The sequence below is a fragment of the Oncorhynchus keta genome, chromosome 35 (genome assembly GCF_023373465.1).
Source record: "Oncorhynchus keta strain PuntledgeMale-10-30-2019 chromosome 35, Oket_V2, whole genome shotgun sequence".
NCBI classification, from domain to species: Eukaryota; Metazoa; Chordata; class Actinopteri; order Salmoniformes; family Salmonidae; genus Oncorhynchus; species Oncorhynchus keta.
The window spans coordinates 60,341,939-60,364,045 of record NC_068455.1 but is presented as its reverse complement, the minus strand read 5'-3'; the positions used below and the strand labels follow the sequence as shown (position 1 = coordinate 60,364,045).

At 41.7% G+C, this 22,107-nt stretch overlaps 2 protein-coding genes across 4 annotated transcripts in view; one reads left to right on the top strand and one right to left on the bottom strand.

Annotated features, from left to right (window-relative positions):
- LOC118368767 (synaptopodin-2-like) overlaps positions 1–4,405 on the bottom strand; it is a 64,919-nt gene extending 60,514 nt beyond the window's left edge. The window contains exon 1 of one of the 3 annotated variants that reach the window (XM_035753150.2): positions 4,113–4,405. In XM_035753150.2, coding sequence (XP_035609043.2) covers positions 4,113–4,220 — 108 coding nt within the window. In that variant the 5' untranslated portion in view covers positions 4,221–4,405. The remainder of the gene's footprint in view (positions 1–4,112) is intronic. The other 2 variants (XM_035753148.2, XM_035753149.2) reach the window with 2 other exon arrangements.
- A 478-nt stretch (positions 4,406–4,883) lies between these two features.
- The window catches only part of sec24d (SEC24 homolog D, COPII coat complex component), a 28,862-nt gene continuing 11,638 nt past the window's right edge, over positions 4,884–22,107 (top strand). Inside the window, exons 1-13 of the mRNA XM_035753147.2 lie at positions 4,884–5,061; positions 5,912–6,053; positions 7,580–7,779; positions 8,152–8,251; positions 8,677–8,795; positions 9,093–9,395; positions 9,711–9,886; positions 10,400–10,511; positions 11,247–11,374; positions 15,332–15,470; positions 15,853–15,968; positions 18,422–18,546; positions 21,077–21,268. Coding sequence (XP_035609040.1) covers positions 7,629–7,779; positions 8,152–8,251; positions 8,677–8,795; positions 9,093–9,395; positions 9,711–9,886; positions 10,400–10,511; positions 11,247–11,374; positions 15,332–15,470; positions 15,853–15,968; positions 18,422–18,546; positions 21,077–21,268 — 1,661 coding nt within the window. The 5' untranslated portion in view covers positions 4,884–5,061; positions 5,912–6,053; positions 7,580–7,628. The remainder of the gene's footprint in view (positions 5,062–5,911; positions 6,054–7,579; positions 7,780–8,151; positions 8,252–8,676; positions 8,796–9,092; positions 9,396–9,710; positions 9,887–10,399; positions 10,512–11,246; positions 11,375–15,331; positions 15,471–15,852; positions 15,969–18,421; positions 18,547–21,076; positions 21,269–22,107) is intronic.

The following is a 22,107-nucleotide window of genomic DNA, read 5'->3' as shown; positions in this document are numbered from 1 at the left end:
AAAGTCAAAAGGCTGAATTAAAATATTATAATATATTTTATATAGAGGTAAATGCCAAAATAAAGGAAACACTTGAGTAAAATGAGGGTTCTGGTGCCTCTTATGGTGTGGGGTGCATTTTACTGAGGGGTATCGTACAAAGCAGGTTTGAGGAGTTAGAGGTAACTTTGGTGGCTCACCTTCTAGCCAGCTAAATTTCTATGGCAACAAATCCTTCGGAACTAAGCTGCTCCAGGCCAGGCTAACTCCACTCACCCAGAATGACATGACTGAGGACCAATGAAATCCGATTCCCTCCCTCTTGAAAAGATTGCGTCATCCACAGGTGGCTGGTGTCATCATAATTGGGGAGGACGGGCTCATAGTAATGGCTGGAACTGAAAGATTGGAATGGTATCCAACACAAACATATGGTTTCCATTAGCTCCATTCCAGCCATTATTAACTAGCGTCCTACCCTCAGCAGCCTCCTGTGGCATCATCACCTTCATTTGTTGGAGACTACTGATTACATGTTTTATTAATCAAACTGTTTTTTTTTCTTAAATAACACCAAAATGTAACACTTGTATCAGGAGTGTTTAAATGTGCTTGTGCATTGATAAGCACACCAAAGACAGCATTAAAGATAAGTAATAAAATAAAGATGGCACTTCTAAAAGCTTATTTAACACCATAGCCTGATTAACTTGCAAAATAAAATTTCATTTTCATTTCGGCACAAATTAAAATGTGGCACTGACTCGCGTTTTCAGCATTGTCTCAATGAAGAGTCTAGCGTTCGACTAGTATTGTGCAACATGCACAAGCAGTTATAAGTGTCACAATCGTAGTAAGGATTGGACCAAGGTGCAGCGTGGTACGCATACATTTTCTTTTATTTAAATAAACACCGAACAAAAACAACAAACTACTGACCAAAACGTGCTGCTACTGGTGTGCACACAGGCAACTAACTGTAGACAAGATCCCACAAACACAAATGAGGACATGGCTACCTAAATATGATCCCCAATCAGAGACAACGATAAACAGCTGTCTCTGATTGGAAACCATATCAGGCCTACATAGACATACAAAAAACCTAGAGGACCCACCCTAGTCACTATCACACCCCAACCAACATAGAGAATAAACAGCTTACTATGGTCAGGGCGTGACAATAAGCCTGCTAGAGTTAGCGGCGGGAGGACAAGCAATATCCATACTCGTAGTATGAATGAAGCCTGAGTTAGGAAAGTGAAGCTAACTGAAGCTGGTTAGCTTTAGAAAACCCTGAGTAGATCTAGGTTGCCTCGTAGAATACCCCTGTGGTATGGTTTAGGTCCACTTAAGGTAAACACATAAATACACAGCCATTCTGAGTGAATCATTTCTATCCTGATAGGAAAATGCCCCCATCCACAGGGCTCGCCGTGGCCCAACACTTTAAGACACATTGTTGGTGTTTCCTTTATTTTGGCAGTTACATTTATATTATATGTTATAAAATATGTCAGAGTTCATAAAATATTTGATTTTCATCTATTGGGGGGATTTTTTGGCACACATTTTTGATGTCACAGGAATGTATTTACTCTCTCTCTCTATGGTTGACAAGTTGATGACAGATTTCCATGAACAAGACCTGGGGAGTGTAACATTCCAGCACCTGGAAGAGAAAATTTGAATTATTATATGAGCATTCTAGCTTCAAAGTCTAACAAAGTAATGGCAGTAGCCTTGTGGTTAGAGAGGAAGGTCAGTTACCACCCACTGGGCACAGATGTCAATTCAACACCTAAAAAATGTTTTTTGGTTCAACGTAATTTCATTGAAATTACGTGAAAAAAACATTGATACAAACATTGTAGGCACAGTGATCGGAGGGTTTTCAGTTCAAGTGAAGCAATTTTGGCTATTTCGGTCAGGCTTGATGTAAATGCTTTTCACATGGTATCATATGATTTACAAACAGTCTTTGTAAAAAAATGTATTTTGATAAGTAAATTAATAAATGTTTCACTAGAGGTTAAATAAATAATATTGCTGCTCAAAGGGAGCATTATATATCTATGAAGTGGACAGCTCTTTTAAAATGTATTTACAACATTCTATTTAAGGAATTATGCCATCTATGAAATGCTGTACAGTGTACATTTCTGTAGATAAATGGAGGGGCTTCAGTAAACTATACTCTCATGATGAGTACATTTGCCTGAGACCTGAACACGTGTGTTAGCTCCCTGAATAGTTCAGTGGGCTAACAGTCTTGTGGCACACTTTGGGCCGATTTCCAGGACACAGACTAAGCCTAGTCCTTGAATAAAAAGTAAGATTCTCCATTGACCATGCTTTTTAGTCCAGGACTAGGTGAAACCACCCCTTATGTGACTGGGAAACCACCCCTTAGTGCTTAGTATTTGGTGACATCATCAATCCTGTCAAAAAATGACCTTTAAAATAGTTGAATTCTTCAAAAATGTAGTCCATATGTTTGGTCCATATGTTACCAATGTCATTCCCTGGAGTTCCACAAAGCAAAACCAGGCTCTCCCTAAAACAAAGGATGTAATGACTAAAAGAGTCCTATAACCCAGTAAATGGCTACAAGTGAGATTTGGGTCAGTGATGTGGGTCCACTTAAAATTTCAATTAGGAGAGAGTACCCCCACAAAGCTTAGGAACCCTAAGTTATTTGGCCATTTGAGAGTTAGTATTTCATGATGAGATATTAAAATATTTATTGGTTCAGCCTTTTTTATTGGGCTGCCTATTAGAACTTTTAGTGCAGGGGAAAGCATTGCTTGCGAGTTGTTCTCCTGGCCAGAACAAATCAATGCCGCAGAGTCCTAGACCCCCTCTAAGCTACACCTTGACCCCTTGCTGGGGGGCTGGATGTGGTTGATGGGGTACCCATCTACACCATCATTCACAAGCATAATCATTTTCAATTCCTTTAAAATGCACTTGACATAGCCTAGTCATACTGATCCATCAACTGTCTTTGGATGGCATTCCTACATAAAGCATCCCTGTGCTTTAAGGGTCCGTTTATCCTTACCTGATGCTTCTTAGGTAGCTCCATGTGTGGCCAATGAAGGAGCGGATTGCCTTTTGGTAAGTATCTCTGTCAAAATGGGCTTACTGTCCATTCTCTAAGACAGTAGTGTACATAGTAATGTGTAGCCAAGTGGCCACTGTTCCTAAACATGAGGAGAATAGAACGGTGTTGGCCACACATGTGACCAAGAAAGTTATGCCATTGGGAAAGGCACCATTATTCCAGCTGGATACAATTACTAACATGTAGAAAGTAATAGGCTACAAATTAGACCAGCATGGGATAGGTCTACTGTATGAATCAACACGTGGTTGGCTGCACAATTTTGCCTATAGGCTTCAATTAAACAAGATTGAACAAATCTACCATTTTCGATTGAGACTTATCTAAATAAAAGTTCCCATCCAACAGCTTTCCATCTTTTCCGTTTTGTTTAGGTTTTTATCACTCCGTGACCCCTGAAAGCACTGTCTCCACAGCTCGAGGATGTTTAGATTCCAAATTAAATTTTCACTTGTGATAACTGATAGATCGCGCTGCACGCCACAGTCCTCGAGCACTGACCATATAAGGGTCCCCAGGAATCATACCATAAAAAAACCCATCTCCGACACGCCAGAAAAAAGGGGAATTCTGCCCGTCTCAAACACACGCTCTCTAAACTCAAAACATTTGCCCAAATAAAGTATTTTCAAAACAATTAATTCACCATATGAAATGTAGGCCACAACATCAACCCTAAAGATCAACATCATTAGGATACCTGTCTCAACTTCGCATCAAATAACCTACATGTCCAGCGTAGCTAATGGATTCATTTCCAAGTCGCCACTGTTCCTGAACATGAGGAGAAAAAAAACTTGTTGGCCTAAAGCCGCATTGTATGACATGTAAATGCACGTTTACATGGTTCAATAGAAACATTCCACAAATAAACGCGAGACAAAACAAACTTGCAATGCGACAAATCATGATCTTGATGAAGGCTCCCTTGACCTATGTTATACACTGCAACGCCAAAAGCATAAACAATTAACAAAAAAATACTTCAAACTAATTATGTTTCTACCTGATAAACCTGCAAAGGTCGGTAGGCATCCCCCTCTCCTTGGCAGAGACTGAAGCCCCAGGGCGCGCCTCCGCGCACCGTTACACAGATATAATCCCCAGTGCCCATGCCACACGCAGCAGGCTCCCACCAAAACCGCTATCATCAAACTGTCCGGAGTTGGACCAACAGGGCTATAGGAAACCAAGAGCAGCACAGTGCAGTATAATTCCCATCATCTGCAAATTATCCCGATTCCAGCCTTCTCGTCCAGCCCGCTCTGAAACGTCATTGCACATTGCCCCGCCTGCTCATCTAGTTGTGCGCTCTTGGGAATGTCTTGTAGCTGCATTTGTGTGGGGCCACTGTCGGGATTGAACTTCTCATACAGTGTAGCTACAATAATAATGAGCTTTGATATCTCAATTAAGTTTATGTATCGATTATGCTGGCTGTTTTCTAGTCATATGTATGTGTTGTCCTATAGCCTATTGGTTGAAAGGGATTTAGGCCTATTTTTTTTATTATTGTGTATCCCTATAAATCAGTTGATTACTTGCATTGTAAATATAAAAATAATATCTGATGACTAGACAAATAATGGACTATTGGAACCTAACTTTGCTCCTTGTAGTCCAAGGACCTTACATGCTCTTTTAATCGGTGTGAAATGGCTAGCTAGTTAGCGGGGTGCGCGCTAATAGCGTTTCATCCGGTGACGACACTCGCTATGAGACCTTGAAGTAGTTGTTTCCCTTGCTCTGCAAGAGCTGGGGTTTTGTGGAGCGATGGGCAAGGATGCTTCGTGAGAGGCAGTTGTCGATGTGTGCAGAGGCTCCCTGGTTCGATGCGAGAGGAGGGACAGAAACATTACTCTTTTCAGAGGCGAATTTGCTCTGGCAGCCAAAACAGCCAAATACTCCATCCACACACAGGTGTTTGGAGACGCAGATATAGCTAATTAGCACAGGTACCACCTCTGTTTTCCATAACATGGAAATGCTCTGTATAACATGGAAATGTGGCTTAATATGTGTCGTAATTTAACCTTCTGTTTTTTGAAAATGATTTATCGCTGAGCGTTGGGGCTCTTAACAAACTCCCCCAGGCAGAAGATAGGCCCACTGTCAATAGGCGCTAAAGGTTGTTAACGTCTATGAATGGGTTGTCAGTAAGTGGTGGCCCGCGGAAAATTCTCGAGTATGTGCATGTGAGGTACCCAGGATATTGAGTGTACGGTTTGGCAATAGGCCTACCTATACAATATAATAAAATATAATAGCCTATAATAGAGAGACTAACTCTTGGCAATAGAACATAGTAGAGACATTGCATTGATTGGGAACTTGTCTTGTGAATATGCAGGCCTACAAAACACAAGCCAGTGAATAAACACAATACAGTCACATGTAGTCTACAAATATGCAGAGATGCAAACCATTGAATTCAAGTGCTGATTGTATATTGAGACGCTTTATGTTTACACATCAAATACAATCTGCACCTAACCTGGAGTTGGTAAGACTACCCTGTTGGGACTGTTATGATCCAATTGGCCTGGTCTCAATTACATAGACATTGTTGATAAGCCGTTTTAGATCACCTGATAGTGGATCTATTCCAATTGCTACTGCCTATTGAATGGAGAACGAAATCAAGTTTAGATAGGCCTACTGCTTAGTTTCATGCTGCCTAGTTTACATTATGAGCAGTTGATTGCCTGCGTGACAGATCAGAAATGCTCACATTTCTAGAGAATTTTATGCTACGCAATCGGCGCAATAATATTTGTCTACGCTGACGTGTTGGGTTTCCCACAGGTTGGTGCATGCGCATTTACCACTGGGAATTACAGCGAGTTACGTACCGACCCGTGCTGTGTTGGAGTTTGACGTGGCACTCTACTTTGACTATCAGGAATTCGTAGAGAAGAGGACTCGGCAGGTACTCCCCAGAATACAGGTAAATAATTAAATTAGTCAGAGAAGCCGAATGCGTTTTATAAGAGGCTATTTCACTGTCTGTTGTAGGCATATTAAAATACATTTTATACCAGAATGCTTTCATAGCTAGCTAACGCGTTAGCAATTTCCGTGTATGAACGACACATTTAGTTTATTTGTAACGTTAAATACACCACGCACACACTAATCACAATGGTGCTGGATAGATGGATATTGTTTCGGGTGGTGTTAACAACCGATATATTTTCATGCGGTTGATAAATATTGATGTATGTCTGGTTGTAACTGAATGGTAGCTAGGCTACCTAGCCTAGGTCCTGGGTTGGTGAAGCTCAGCTTTAAACCATCATAACGGTCTTTGACGTGGCAATTCTGGGTTGTGGCTGAGCTACTCGTCGTGCATTAGCCTACGTTTTTAGCCATGACTGTTTCTTTTGATATTTCTGTCTTCATTTATGGACCACTTTTATTTGAAGTACTTTGCATTTGATATGAGTCGCAATGCCAGACAGCTGTTTGTGGCCTTAATATAGCAATATTTGACAGCTGTTGTATTGGCTTGTGGAAGTCCATCAGGTCAAGCTCAGGTTGTTCTAAAACTGGAAAATGCAACCTTACCGAGAGATTTAAGGACAAAGAATAGTTTACAAGGGAGACTAATAATTCGTTTAATCCATTATTATTAATTGCCTATTTGGAGAAGGTGACTAAATGATTTAGGCCTACTGTATGTATTTATTTATAACCATTGGACTTACTGAGAGGCCTATTGCTCAATAATGATTTCACCAACACTGCACATGAGCTTGTGAAGCTAGGCCTGAATCAGTCATTTAATCATTTGAACCCCAATTAAGAGAGATTGTATCTACCTACAATTTCTGCTCCAATATGTCATTAAGTAACCATTACACCGGCTTTCATCAACCAACAGTTGTAAGAAATAATATATATATATATATATATATATATACAATAGTGTAATTACATTGTTTTATCGCATATATTCATCTTGAGAATATTATTATTATTTTAGGACCATTGTTGCAGGAAACTGACTGACAACAACAGTATAAATCAGTCACTTGTAGATTAGTCTATGTTATCAAAGATGGAACTCTCTTATCTCCTAATAGTCCAATGTTCTTGGGTCTTGTTACACGTGAGCGTTGACGTTGTTTTGAGGTCAAATATTGCTTGTTGGCTTTGCCTGGTGGAGAATACCACTTAATTTACTTTGTACTGGAGGAAAGTACTGATGTTAGGTATGAGGAAAATAGTGAAGACAACAAAGGATATTAAGTGTGCAGTCTATGAAAAATCTTCCCATGGGCAAGGTGACAGTTTTAGGTTGGTTTGTGAAATTCTGTGAATTAGAGCTTTTGTAATCTCATTATTAAACTCACACTACTGCTTTGGCCCTTCAAGTCAAGACTACGAGAATGCTAGACCAATAGACACTTCCTTAAATTATCTGCCTCGTCAGGTAGCAAAGTTCCTTACTCTGTGCTTTCATCTTTGCAGATTGTTGGATCTCTGCCATTTTGTAATGAGAAGACCTTAACAGCACAGGATGAGTCAGCAGGGTTATGTTGCCACACCTCCCTATTCCCAGGCCCAGCCTGGGATGGGGGGATACCCAGCCGGGTTTGGGAGCGCGCCTGCCCAGCCCCTCTATAGACACTATGGGGGACCACCTCAATCATTCCCCGCCCCACCAACAGGTAAAGACACGTGTCTTTGGTCTCCCATTCCTCCTGTGAAGTCTTCTGTTTAGCTTTTCATTTAACAGGTCTGATCTTGTCAGTTGGAAAGTGTCCCGTAGCAGTCATTCATGAACAAGTCAAGCGATGCAGCTTCAATTAAAATGACAACATTTAAGACTACGGATATGTTTTTTTCTGCATGGCCATGCTATTTCCTAATACATTTTTTTTTGCTCATGTGTGTATTGTACTCTGTATGTAATGTGTGACCGTAATGTGTGATGCTTTGTGTATAGCCATGCTATTGCCATAGCATTTTGATGAGATGTTTTGCTCAGGTGCATGATTTGTATATAATGTGTTGCCATAAGAGAATGCTTTACCTTCCAGGTATGATGAAGCCTGTGTCGTCCCCTTCCGGCATGCCTCCACCACAGGTCCCCAGCCATTACGGCTCAAACGGCCAGCAGAACGGAGCTCACCCTCAAAGGTAACAGAGCTTCCTCCACCGAGCAGAGTCCATTTACTACAATAACATTGTTATGGCCAATTCTACCCTTCTCCCTGAAGTATGCACTTGATCTGTCCACCCTCATGGAATTTGATTTCATTTAAAATGAATGGACTGGTGCAATACATATGCTAGAAACGCCCTCTAGCCAATGTTAACACCAATTCATTGCTTTCAAACCCATGAGTGGGAGGGAGATAATGCACACTTCAGGTAAAGAATTGGAAGGCAACCATCTGCATTCCAATACTCTTAGTACATTCCTTCTTCCATTTTCTTCATGACAAATAGGTGAGTTGGTTTTCCTCTACTTTCAAATCAGTAATGAAGGAAAATAAACAAGGAAGCTAATTGATACTATTGGAACAGACTAAATATGTAGCTCTTTGTTTACTTTCCTCCAGCTACCCCGCCCCTCCGTATGGACAGCCACTTCAGTCCCCCTATCACAGCATGGCCCACCAGGGCCCGCCCCCAGCACAGCAGCTCACCAATCAGATGGGTGCCATGAACCTCGGATATGGTAATTAACCACTGTAGAACTCAAGACTGATGTTTTAAGGATGGTTAGGGCATCCACTTTAGCTGGTTAACAAGATGCAAACCAACTCTCAAACAAGTTAAACAAGTAATGTGCCTTGTTGCCCAAACAGTAAAATGGAAGCCTTTAGGTAGATATACTATTCTTGCTAGTGTTAGTCTATATATATTCAACAGAGGCACCACAACTTAGGTACACTAGCATGCAGTATGTTATTGTTAAGGCTTCATTCATGCAGTGTGTTGAAAGTGGATCACCCTCCCCTTGCTTTTCCTGCAGGTCCAGGGCCCGTGCAGAGCCCTCAAGCACCTCCCACCTCTCACCTAACCCAGCAGCAATTCCAGACTGCCCCTCCCACAGCCATGGGACATCCACCCATGGGCCCCCACTCGTCTCAGATGGCTCACCCACAATCACCCCTAGCTGGTCCAACTATGGCAGGGCCCCCATCTATGGGTGGCCCCCCACCCATGGGAGGCATGGGTAGGCCCTTCCCTGGCCCACCCCCTCCAGGTGCTGGGGGCTTCCAGCAGCCTGGGCCTGGAGCTGCCGGACCACCAGGACATCCTCAGCAACTACAAGGTACAGATAGCACAGTAACCTGGAGCTCAACAGTGGCCATTTCAAAGCTTTATGGATTTGTAAGGCCATTTTCCAGGAGCCAGATTAAGCCTATTCCTGGAATAAAAGTATGTTTTCAGTCCAGGGATAGGATTAATCTGGGTCCTTGGATATGGGAACTCACTGTGGAACTCAAGCTTATTGTATTGAATGTGGCGAGGAGTGTGCACAAATAGATTTTGGAGGACTGTACCGCTAAGTGTGTTCTTGCCAATAGGATTGCACCGGGTACAGGTCACCAGAGCCTTACACTGTGGAATTGTTTGTGTGTCACAGGTCAATTTGGGGGGCAGATGGCGGGACCTGGGATGGCGGGACCTGGGATGGCGGGACCTGGGATGGCGGGACCCGGGATGGCGGGACCCGGGATGGCGGGACCCTTCCAAGGTGGGGCAGCACAAATGGCCGGCCCACCTCAGAAAAAGCTGGATCCTGACTCCATCCCTAGCACAGTGAGTCCATATTTAATTATCCCGTGACTTCACGTCTTTGCATACCAGAATGCCATTTCACATGTTTCCGAGCTACCTCCAGGCCAGTATTTCCTTTAAAGGCATTATAGCGTGGACCCACACTATACTCTTTAGAAGATTTGGCTACTTCACATACAGTATGGGCCCAGGATAGACATGTTAGCCTATCCCCCCCAATTACCCTGTTGATCATGTTTTTTTGTCTTATTTGGGGGAAATATATGACTTACAAATGATGACGTCAACCCTGTGTCCCGTAGTTCAAAACAAAATGTTTGACTGATTGTGGTTGGGTTGTTGTCAGGCAAACGGCAACAAAGCAACAGCAGCATGTGAATTTGTACAATACCAATCTGTGTCCTATACCACACGCAGCCAGCAAAAACAGAGCGGAACTGATTGAAATCATTTACCCAGCCTGACTGTTTGTCAAGGAAATGGCTCACCACAGTAGAAGCTCTTTTACCAACAATGTAACCTCTTTTGGTTCAGACACAAGTCATAGAGGACGACCAAGCCAAACGAGGGGGACAGGTGTACACTACGAACCTCAGGGGCCAGGTGCCCCCGCTGGTCACCACTGACTATACAGTACAGGACCAAGGTAAGGCACAGGAATACCAGCGTACAGTACCACAAACCTGTCGGTGTCATTGAACAGAACTAAAGGACACAGCTTTACTTCAACACACTTCTGAAATCCGTTATTGCTTTATTTCCGGTCCATCACTAGCACACCTCACTCAACTAATCAAGGGCTTTGTGATTACTTGACTAGTTGAATCTGGTTTGTTTGTGCTGGGATAGAACAATGTGGTGTTCCACAAGGAATGAATAAGTAAAACGTGACCGATGGCTTTGGACAACACCGTAATAGCCTTAGTTCAATTATACACTTTTGAAAGATTTTTTAATGGCAACACGGGGAACATGATATGGGTGTATTAATTAGTGCACATCGTAGCAAACTAGCAAAACGTTTTCGCAACAAATTAGTTTCTTATTGGACAAGTTCAGGTAGGTTCCTCCCCGTTTCGGACTGTTTGCTTCCGTTTAGGTCGAAGTGAATACACCCCTGCTCTTCATCAAACAAATAACTCAGGAAGCTATTACTATTAACAGCTCTACTTCAGACACAAACAGTTATTTACAACCTGATGAATCTTTAAAGTTATGAGGGAAGAACTGAATGATATTGTGAAAATGCAAACCTGTTTTTAAATTGTATTTATATTTTTTCTTGAAACAAACCAATATTATTACATTCTTTACCAACTTAATTAAAATATATTTTTTATTTTTTAAACTGGATCTGTTTCCATTTCTTCTTCCCCTTTAGGAAACGCCAGCCCAAGGTTCATGCGTTGCACCACATACTCTTTCCCCTGCACGGCTGACCTGGCTAAGCAGTGCCAAGTTCCCCTGGCCACCATCATCAAACCCTTCGCCACAGTGCCAAAGAATGAGGTAGGCACTAGCCCTCTGTATGTTTGCAGAGATTATCCACATTGTTTTATGAAGTCGGACAACTAAGCCGCTTATGAATTCTGAAACCAATATGTTTAAACCCAAACACTACATAGACCTCAGGTACATAATTGTAGAAATGTTTGGGGAGGGAGACACTAGCACTTTTTGTTTTCCTCAGAAGCTCAATGACTCAAACTTTTTCATTCCTTATAAAATTATACTTTGTCCAAGTGCTGTAAAAGTTTGTGTCCCAAGGACAACCTCGATGTAATCCTGTGTGGTCCCAGGAAACCTGCCTTGGATATTCTTCCCCTCGCCTTGTCATCGGCGCCAAAGTCCCTTTTTAGGCGATGTTAATGTAGCTTTTTTCTCTGTCTCATAGAGTGCTAATCAGCTAATGTCAAGATCTGCAGGGACCACAGAAGATGAAAGCAGTTTAACAAAGCGCTCATGTCAAGCGCACTGCCATCTCAGGTTATCGCTCAGTGTCCAGACAGTGCTAGCACGATTCCCATAGTAGGAAGTTAACGTATGCTAAAGCCCTGCATGGATTCCAAATCAAACGGACTAGCATTTTATCAGCGTGTAGCATTATTGTTTGGTTGTTTGGAATTAATGACTTCACTGCACAAGCACTCGAGTGTTAACGTTAAAATCTTGTATCGTACATGTACTTATTATAAACAAATGTATAATAACTTCATGTCCTCTTTGGATGAACTGTTCTAATAATATAACTACTTGGCTGCATTGACGTCTGTCTGCAGTTTTATGGCCTTGGAGCCCATATGAAACACATACTGTTGTTTGTAAAAGCCTCCCCTCAAGAAAGAGGAGAAACCAAGGTTTTTGGTTCTGTTCCCTGAACCGGTTTCTTCCTCTGGTTAAAAGTCTAATTGGAGTTTCTCAGGATAGATTTGGATTACATTTACGCCTAGTAGTGACCATCTTTTAGACAATGTTTTGGTTGTTAGGCTACAATGTTTTGGATAGTATATCACCTTATGTGGTGCTAATAAATTGTCTGAACTCATTTGAATGAGGCTTGGCCCTAAGATTTTATGCCCTCAAATAAATCTTCTAACTAAGGCTATATTTGAACTGTGTGTGTGTGTAACGTGCACAAAGTTGTTTGTTTTCGTTAGTAAATGTTTGTGCATTTTTAGAGGCAATTTGTACCATATGTTCCCATGGGTTTGTTTGTGTGTGTTAGTGCTGAGCGATTAGTGCTTTTTGAGGTCGGTTTTCGATTATTGAAAAATAATCCGATTGTTTTTAGACATTAAATGCATCATACATTACGTGGGTTGAATGCTGTAACACAGAATAGAACAATTAAAAAACATCCCATGATGGTAGCGACTACCCATTACTGCTTATCACTTATTAACACTAATTTATTCACATTACTTTAATAAATTATTTCAGTTTTAAATTAGATGATTTTATTATTTATTTCCAAGTCATCCTCTATAGAGCTGCTGCCTATGCTGTCAGAATATATATATTTTTTCTTGTAGTTTTTCAAAGTAAATAAGACATACTTTTATGACTGCTCAATACCAACTATCTATAACTTAGTTAATGTATTTTCAGGTAGAGATACCTCGCGAAGAACCTGCTCTCCATCCCTCCCGATTGTGTATTGTTCTGTCTCTTCTCTGTCTGCTCTTACTGTAGCAGGTGTAAAAGAATCACACAGACTGGACAAGTAAGCGCGCAATGGACTATCGTCATTGTAGTTAATTACCACATTTTCTGCGCTAAACTATGTTGAATATTGGCCTGTTGGAAACTATAACTGCCTACTACATCGCACAGTTCGGGCTTGATCTGATTTATCTCCAGAGACACTGCGCATTAAAGTCACAGAAAAAACCCCAGAACAAAATGGAATTCAAATAATTGATTCAAATAACATTGTTGGTCAATTAGTTGTTTTAAAAACCAAAAAATAACCAACGTTTCAGTTAATCGCTCAGCACTACTGTGTGTGGGCTGGATAAGCTATAGGAGCACCTTTACCATTTTTATTCCTACACATCCCCACTCGGCAGGAGACATATTTCATCTTTACATTAAACAAAGCCTTATCTGGCAAGAAACATTCTGCAATGGACACATGTAATACGTTCAGTAGATGTACCATGCAGGTATTTACATGGCCCATGAGATTGAGATGTTTTCAAGGAGAGAATCTGCTTCTTGTAGCATGTCGGCATGTGTTGAGTTGCATGAGAATAACTGTTTTGAAGGTATAGATGAGATCACCGACAATTTTAAGATTAAATGCTTTATGACTGAGTGTGTGGGTCTACACAGGCAAAGATCTTGATAGAACCCACACTTGTTTAACAGGGCAACAACTTCACACTTGTAGACTGTTGCACTGTGTTGCCCCCCCCCACAAAGGCTATTTGTTTTTTAAAAAGGTTTAAATGCAAAATTGAACCGTTAGAATGATTATCTAGTGTTGCTGAACCTAGGGATGAGGCATGAACTGAGGCCTGGGAAATTGGTCTGCCTTTTGTCCAAGGCAGTTACTATAGCTCAACTACTCAGGAGGACAGGCACACCTTTAAACATTCCTCCAATCTTTCCTCCAATATAAATAGTTGATATCATTTAAACGTTTGACATCCCTGTCAGTAAGCTATCTTATTTCTGCAAAAATGTTTTTTAAAATCAAATTTTAATGTAAATTATCTAAAAAAACGAGTAAAATCGTATAATTGTTATATTCACATGTAGCTTTAGCCCTATTTTACATCATTTAACATGTATTATGTGTTGTGCCCAGCATTGGTTGAGACAAAATGCTCTTGAATACAGGGTAGGTGTCATATTTTGGTTGATAAAAGTACTAAAATGAGAATAAAGTTGACATTTCAACTTTCAAATGGTACCACAGAGATGGTTGGAGGTCCACACATCAGAGAATGTTGACTTGAATGGGAATGTTTTTTAAAATTCTACTATCAATCATCCAAAGAAACCTATTGAAAACAGAAAATAAATGACAATTTTAAGTTGACATTTGATGGTGGGTGGACCTGCGGTCATCTTTGTGATAGTAATTAGAAGTGAACATTTTACATTTCGATGGTGTACCAGCTAAATTGCAGTGGTCTGAATGGATAGGTCCATTCTATGAATTATATTTCTATGATTGAAATGACTTTAAGAGCATGTTGTGTCTCAACCGATGGCGGGCAAAACACAAACATTTTTTCAGATCTAAGCTACAACGTGAAGGAGTTAACACATTTTTATAGAATTTACATTAAAGGTTATAAAAATGACAATTTGTATTAAAGAAGTTTGACAACACTGTTTTGTAAGCTTTTAAATGCTATCAAACTCAACCGTTTATCTTTTCCAGTGATGAAGACATGGATGTCTCATGATATGGTGGGGTATACAAAATGGGTCAACTTTTATCTCTTGAATGTTTTGGCATTCAGGTCCAAAAAGTTGCTTTCTGAGCACTTCTACAATGGGCAAATATTTTTGGAAGGTTTAATTCAAAACAAAAGGGGTGCTGTCAAAGTGATTGAATTCAAATGGATTTATCCAGATAGCACATGGGCACAGTGTTTTAAATCACTCTGTTTGACAAGGGTTAAGGTTTTGATAAAAGTTATATTTTTGACTGTAACCTTGCATCCTGGTCCTGTTTAGTGATATATATTCATTTGGATGCTTCTGTTGGTGTATAGCCAGCTTCACCAGTTTATAGAGCAGCACCAGATGAGGCCAATGAAATGCATTGTAATCATCATGGTTAACCTGAAGCCTGTCTATTTCACACAAACTACCAAATAAGGAATCATCTATCTGTACAGTTGACTATAGCCTACAGTTGACTCTAAAACAAGCATGTGTACGACTGCTGTCGTGTGTGTGTGACCACTGTCTTATGAGACTGCCTATCTCCTCTGTCGTCTGGCCCAGACTCCTATGTACGTCGTGAACCATGGTGAGACTGGCCCAATCCGCTGTAACCGCTGCAAGGCCTACATGTGTCCCTACATGCAGTTCACGGACGGTGGCCGCCGCTACCAGTGTGGCTTCTGCAACTGCGTCAACGAAGGTACGTCTACCCGTAGCAAGGATGCCATGCAGGGCCTTACTGGGTCTTAATGGTCTGTGGATAAAAATAAGTTAAGGATCTGACGAACCTTTTTTTTCTTTTAAGCTCAAAGCTAGAACAGGTTTCTTTAATTTGGGTAACCAATATCTGAATGATTGTTTTTTCGGGGAGGGTTATTCTTAATATTTCAGATATAAGTTCCAACCAGTGCTGTGCTTTGGGTTAATTTTGAACCCCCTTTTCCATAGAAACAAGTGCACTCTGTTAGGGGACACTGCCTGAGAAAGACCGTAAAGGGGGGTGGTTGCTAAGCGGAGGCAATATTATGTTTGGGTTTGTTTTTGTCGCCACTGCTAAAACACGGTATTTTGTTCTTTCATAGTGCCAGCCTTTTATTTCCAACACCTGGACCACATGGGCAAAAGGGTGGACTTCTACGAGAGGCCAGAGCTGTCACTGGGGTCCTACGAGTTCGCCGCCACCCTGGATTATTGCAAGGTACGCCACGCCATGCCCTACTATAGCGGTTTCTCTGCCTTTATAGTGAACCGTATGTATAATATTGCTTTGTTTCATTTCATACAAATAGATAGGAATTGGTGGAATAACTAGTTTGAATGACATTTATATGGATGAAAAGTAAATTAAGTAGTGGTATACATCACCAATAGACCTAATAGCCTACCATGTGAATTGACATGGGGGAAAGCTGTGACGATGCATGGATAAAACGTTCAATGCTTGGCAAGAGTCTATCTCCTAAAAACTTATATGGACAGAAAGTGAAAGTTATTAGCATCTCCATTCCCAGTGGTCTTTCTGGGGGGGGGGGGTCTATAAAGTGTTTGTTTGTGTGTGTGTGTAGGGAGGAGGTGCTCACCTCGTGGCAGACACTGCATTCATTCTTCATTCAGGACCAAATGATTAGAAGGAAGCACAGGCAAAAGCATGTTCTGTTACATTGAGACCACTGCATTAAAGCCAAAAGAGATCATCTATATGTTCTTGATTTTGTTGCGCTCTGTGGGGTTTTCTTATCTTGTACATTATGGGTAGAGGTAGGTGGGGGATAACTTCACGTTTCGCTACTTAAGCCAACGTGTTACTTCAATCTGTTTATTAATATTTAGAAATGTAGTCCTGGACAGCTTTTATCAAAAGCCTCGAAGGTAAGCAATGTCAGACTGTTACCACGGAAACAAAACAATGGCGTGCTCATCCACATTCCTAACATGGAGGGCAGTTGGATGTTACATAGTCTTTCCTAACGGCTCCAAGATCCAAGCAAGCTGTACGTTTAAACACAAAGAAAGTATTGAGTGTGGTGGAGGTATACATCGGGCAAAACATGAGCAGAAGAGGGAGTATTTAGTCCATTGACCAATGTAGTTTTGATAAGAGTAGCCTACAATTTCAAAGGTTAGGGGATAAGTGGCTTCAGTGTAAACACTTCTTATGGGAGAGGGAGACGGGGGAAAACCATGAACGGAAAAGGAAAGGGTTTGACCTAAAATTGGGGTACATTAATGAATGGAGTATGATTTTAAAGTCTAGTGGGAAAGTGACCTCTGATTCAACGTCTCTGGTGTGTTCGTTGTTATGTGTTTGACATTTACATTTTATGTTTAAGCAATAAGGCCCGAGGGGGTGTGGTATATGGCCAATATACCACAGTTCTTATGTGCACCACGGAGTACCTAGATGCAGCCCTTAGCGGTGGTTTATTCTCAATATACCACAAACCCCTGAGGTGCCTTATTGCTATTATAAACTGGTTACCAACATAATTAGAGCAGTAAATGTTTTGTCATACCCGTAGTATACGCTCTGACATACCACGGCTTTCAGCCAATCAGTATTCAGGGCTCCAACCATCCGATTTATAATAATATTTTTGTCATTAAGCGACACTCTTATCCAGAGCCACTTACAGTTAGTGCATTCATCTTAAGATAGCTAGATGAGACAACACATCCCATTCGAATCAAGTACATTTTCTCTCAAAGTATGTATCAGTCAATGCTAGTGGGAAAAGAAGTGCTATTTTGGGGGGTGGTGTGTCGGGCACCATGACCCATTTAAGATACTCTTCAAAGCGGTAGGGTTTCAGACGTTTTCAAAAGATCCGCAGGGACTCCGCTGTCCTGACTTTAGGGGGTGCTGGGAGAGAGGAGAGATTTGACTGGGCTGAATGGGAGCTGCCCTCCCGTAGGGGTAGGAGGGCCAAGAGACCAAAGGTGGCAGAATGGCGTGCTCGGGTTGGGGTGTAGCATAGCCTGTAAGGAGGGACAGTTCCCCTTGCTGCTCTGTTGGGAAGTACCAGTATATATCTTGAAGATGATGCATGTTTCGAATGGAAGCCAGTAGAGTGTGCGGGTGACATGGGAGAACTTAAGAAGGTTAAACACTAGGTGGGCTGTGTCATTCTGGATAAGAGCCAGGGAAAAGAGAGTTGTAGACTAGACGGGAACTGACAAGTGCCTGGATTCTGGCCTGCGCCACTTCCTGTGTGTGGAAAGGTCATACTCTACGGATGTTGTAGAACATGAACCTGCAGGAGCGAGTCCCTGCTTTGACATTTGCAGAGAATGACAGGGTGCTGTCCAGGGTCATGTTAAAGTTCTTTGCACTCTGGGAGGGGACAACGTGGAGTTGTCAACCGTGATGGAGAGGTCTTGGAGCGGGCAGGCCTTCCCCAGGAGGAAGAGCTGACATCCGAGCTCGGATGTCTGCCAGGCACCTTTGGCCATTGGAGGCAAGGTCAATTGTGTTGATTTTATGGTATAATTGAACAATAGTTGTGTTTGTGTTACAGGGTTTTAAAACTGTATTTAGACAGTCAAATACATTTGGCATTTTAAATATCTGCAAAATATGAGAAAATAAAATAAACAAGGTGAAGTAACACTAGTTGAATTGAAGTTGTAAATCAAAATGTCTTTCTCTATCAGAACAACAAGCCAGCCAGTCCTCCAGCGTACATCTTCATGATCGACGTGTCCTATGCCAACATCAAGAGCGGACTGGTCAGACTGGTGTGTGATGAGCTGAAGACCCTGCTAGACAACCTGCCCAGGTACACACACACACACAAATAAGCATACGCACGCACACACACTATCAAACACTGACCTCTCATAGTCAAGGAACGGAACCTTGAACGGCCTGCATTTAAGCACTTTATAGAAACTGTCCCAGCATCTCTCTGCCTACAGCCTAGCTCCAAGGTATTTTATATAAGATCTGCCAACTTGGAGTGATAGAGGTCTTTGAGACCCACTACATAGCCTTGGAGGTCACAGTAGGATTACGTAAGCGGTGGGCAAAATCAGAATCCTTCATGCAATGCTGTGCCCTCCAAGGTAATTGGATACCATGCTAACTGGTGTCTCGAGGCAGAGAGAAATTACATTAGATTTATGGAAGTGTTGGTTTTCCATACCCCCATCACCCATAATGTGTAGCTGGGTGGTTTGTTATTTGGGTGGTGGGCTGTGATACACTGCCAAATAAGGAGGTCCCACAAGTCCAAGGCAAAGAAAAAAGCATTAAGCCAACTATTCAAGTATCTCATCGGTTGAAAATTGTTGCCTGAAGGTTGCTGGGTCTGGGTTGGTGGGAGGGGGGAGATGCTAGGGGAAGGGAAAGGAGGAGGGCGGGCTAAAATGGAAAATGTTACTGTGCAGATTCCAACCTTGAACCCCGTCCAAAACACAAGAAGTCAGCTGCACAGATGGGTCTGATTTTGGCTGTTTTATGTGGGTTGCCGGCGAGGAATAAAGGTTTTGATTTACCACTGAGAAAACAATGATATACTTCACCTGGACTTTCCTAAAATAACTTATTTGGAAACTCTCTCTCGTCCCTAGCCTGCAGGACATATTTGTACAGAACCCTTACATCACCCCTGAAACCGTTAGGTAGTGCTCTCTAAATAAGCCCTCTGTTTTTAAATCAGACTTTTCTTCCCTGTTCTCTGTTTTGAAGCTTTTCTCTCTGCTACATTTAAACTGATGGAAAACATGTTGGACACCCAACACTTATACGGATCAGCGATGCTGCCGAAATAGACACATTTTTGCCTTTAAAATAGCCACATTTTTGCCTCTCGCTTGCTAGTGCGGAAACGGGGCTCGGAGAAAGCGAAAACAGGTGTAGACTAAATCCTGTGGCATTTCTCTGTCATCTTAATATTTCATCACTGATACTTGGAATGAAAAGAAGCAATAACAAGCCTGCATTGCCGGACTACTTCTACTGCCAGTTCTTATGAATGATGTAGATAGAAGTCCGCTCTATGGGACTTTACATTGAGTTGAGGTACATGTTCTGTATTGCTCTTGCAGTGCTCAGAAAGAAAGGGAGACAAACCCCAGTTGCCCCTTGTCAGACGGGAATGATTTTAGATGCAGGCCACAGTTCAACAGACCTACTAGTCCCACAGGCCAATTCCAAGTGCTCTGGTCTATGTCACACTTGGTCAGGTTCTCTTTCTGTGCTAGTGCAGCTACTTTCCCTCTAGCCTCGTCGAAACAGAGGTGTATAAAGTAGATTTAATTATTTTTTCATCTCGACTGCATTGAATTCTCCAGTCCATGAAAATTAAAGCGAGGTCTGTAAAGGGAGGAGAACAGTCATATATTTCCTTGACAGTTTCTTATTAATGTAATTGAACTTCTGTTGAGGTTGGAGAGGTGTGTGTGTGTGTGTGTGTGTGTGTGTGTGTGTGTGTGTGTGTGTGTGTGTGTGAAAGAGAAGGAAATTGTTGATGTAGTTTAATGTGCGAGAAAGTGTGTGCTTAATTGAAAGCATATGAGGCCCCTTGTTTCCTTCACCAATCAGCACTTTGCCCTGAAGAAAAACATCCCTACGCCTCTCTCTCCTTAGCCCCTCCAGCCTCTCTAAGCCTCAATACCCCACTACCCCTCCTAGAGAAAAAGCATAGTCAGGACCTTCTCAAGTGTAACTCTCCAACACACTTGTTCTCTTCTTCCCACTCTCCTCTGCCAATAAACAATCCCATATTCTGTTATTCTACTTTTCCATGGATGTTTGTGTAAGTTTGTTAGGCGTGCCTGGGTAATGGCCCTTTTAATTTGCTGAGTGGTGGCTGCTGCAAGAGGTGCCCATACCCGGGAATAAGACATTTTCTTTTGTTTTCGTTTTTGCAATTCTGCCCCCAGGAATGTTTTTAGCGTATCAGTTGCTTACCCTAAAAATGCACTGTAATTTATAGGGCGAGAAGTTATTTGTGATCCGTTCATATCAGGAACACTGTATTTTGAAAAATCATGTTTAGAGTAACACTAAATAGCGGACATATTTGCTGCTTATTTGCCATTATGTCTAAATGGAGAAACGACTACAACAACTAAGTTGTTCATATATGCTGCCCTCTAAGGACAAGCATGTTTAGTAAAAAAAAAAATCCCTATTCTGACACTCTCCTCGTCACCTGGTCCCAAATCTGTCTTTTAGACAAATGATCAATGACATGACTATAATTCATGACTCACGTCAGGCTACTCTCTTTCTTTCCATCTCTCTCTCTCTCCATTGACACACACACACACATCCCCTACTTTTCCTCTCTTCCTCCCCCACAGAGAGGATGGTGCTGAGAGCTCGATGTTGAAGGTGGGCTTCGTCACCTACAACAAGATCCTACATTTCTACAACGTGAAGAGTGCCCTGGCCCAGCCCCAGATGATGGTAGTATCCGACACGGCAGAGATGTTCGTCCCACTGCTCGATGGCTTCCTTGTCAACTTCCAGGAGTCGCGGGCAGTCATCAACAAGTAAGAGAAAGGGCACATATCTTACATGACAGTTGATTTGAGTAGTGATCCCTGATGGCATATTTTGTAATATTTAGATATGTTAGTTAGTGTGTATGAATGGCCATAGGTAATGTGAGGAAGCTGAACCTCTTGAAGAAGGCATTGCCACTCTTTAGCTTATGTAGCCCAATGGAAGCTCTTTGTTAAAAAAAAAAAACAAGATCTCTGCACACTGCAATCTATGCTCCAAAGTCAGACAGACAACCTGATGAACACCAAAGGGTGAAAATCTTGTCTGGATGAATCTCAGTTTGGAGTGCAGTGTGTAAGTAGTGGTCGTTTTCTTTTTCCTAAGCGTATAATTTGTCTTTATCTCCAGCTCCTTCTCAAAGCCCATGGATGTGCATTTGAAGTTGGAAGTTTACATACACTTAGGTTGGAGTCATTAAAACTCGTTTTTCAACCACTCCATAAATTTCTTGTTAACAAACTATAGTTTTGGCAAGTCGGTTAGGACATCTACTTTGCGCATGACACAAGTAATTTTTCCAGCAATTGTTTACAGATTATTTCACATATAATTCATTGTATCACAATTCCAGTGGGTCTGAAGTTTACATACACTAAGTTGACTGTACCTTTAAACAGCTTGGGAAATTCCAGAAAAGTATGTCATGACTTCTGATAAGCTAATTGACATAATTTGAGTCAATTGAAGGTGTACCTGTGGATGTATTTCAAGGCCGACCTTCAAACTTAGTGCCTCTTTGCTTGACATCATTGGAAAGTCAAAAGAAATCAGCCAAGACCCCAGAAGTCTGGTTCATCATTGGGAGCAATTTCCAAATGCCTGAAGG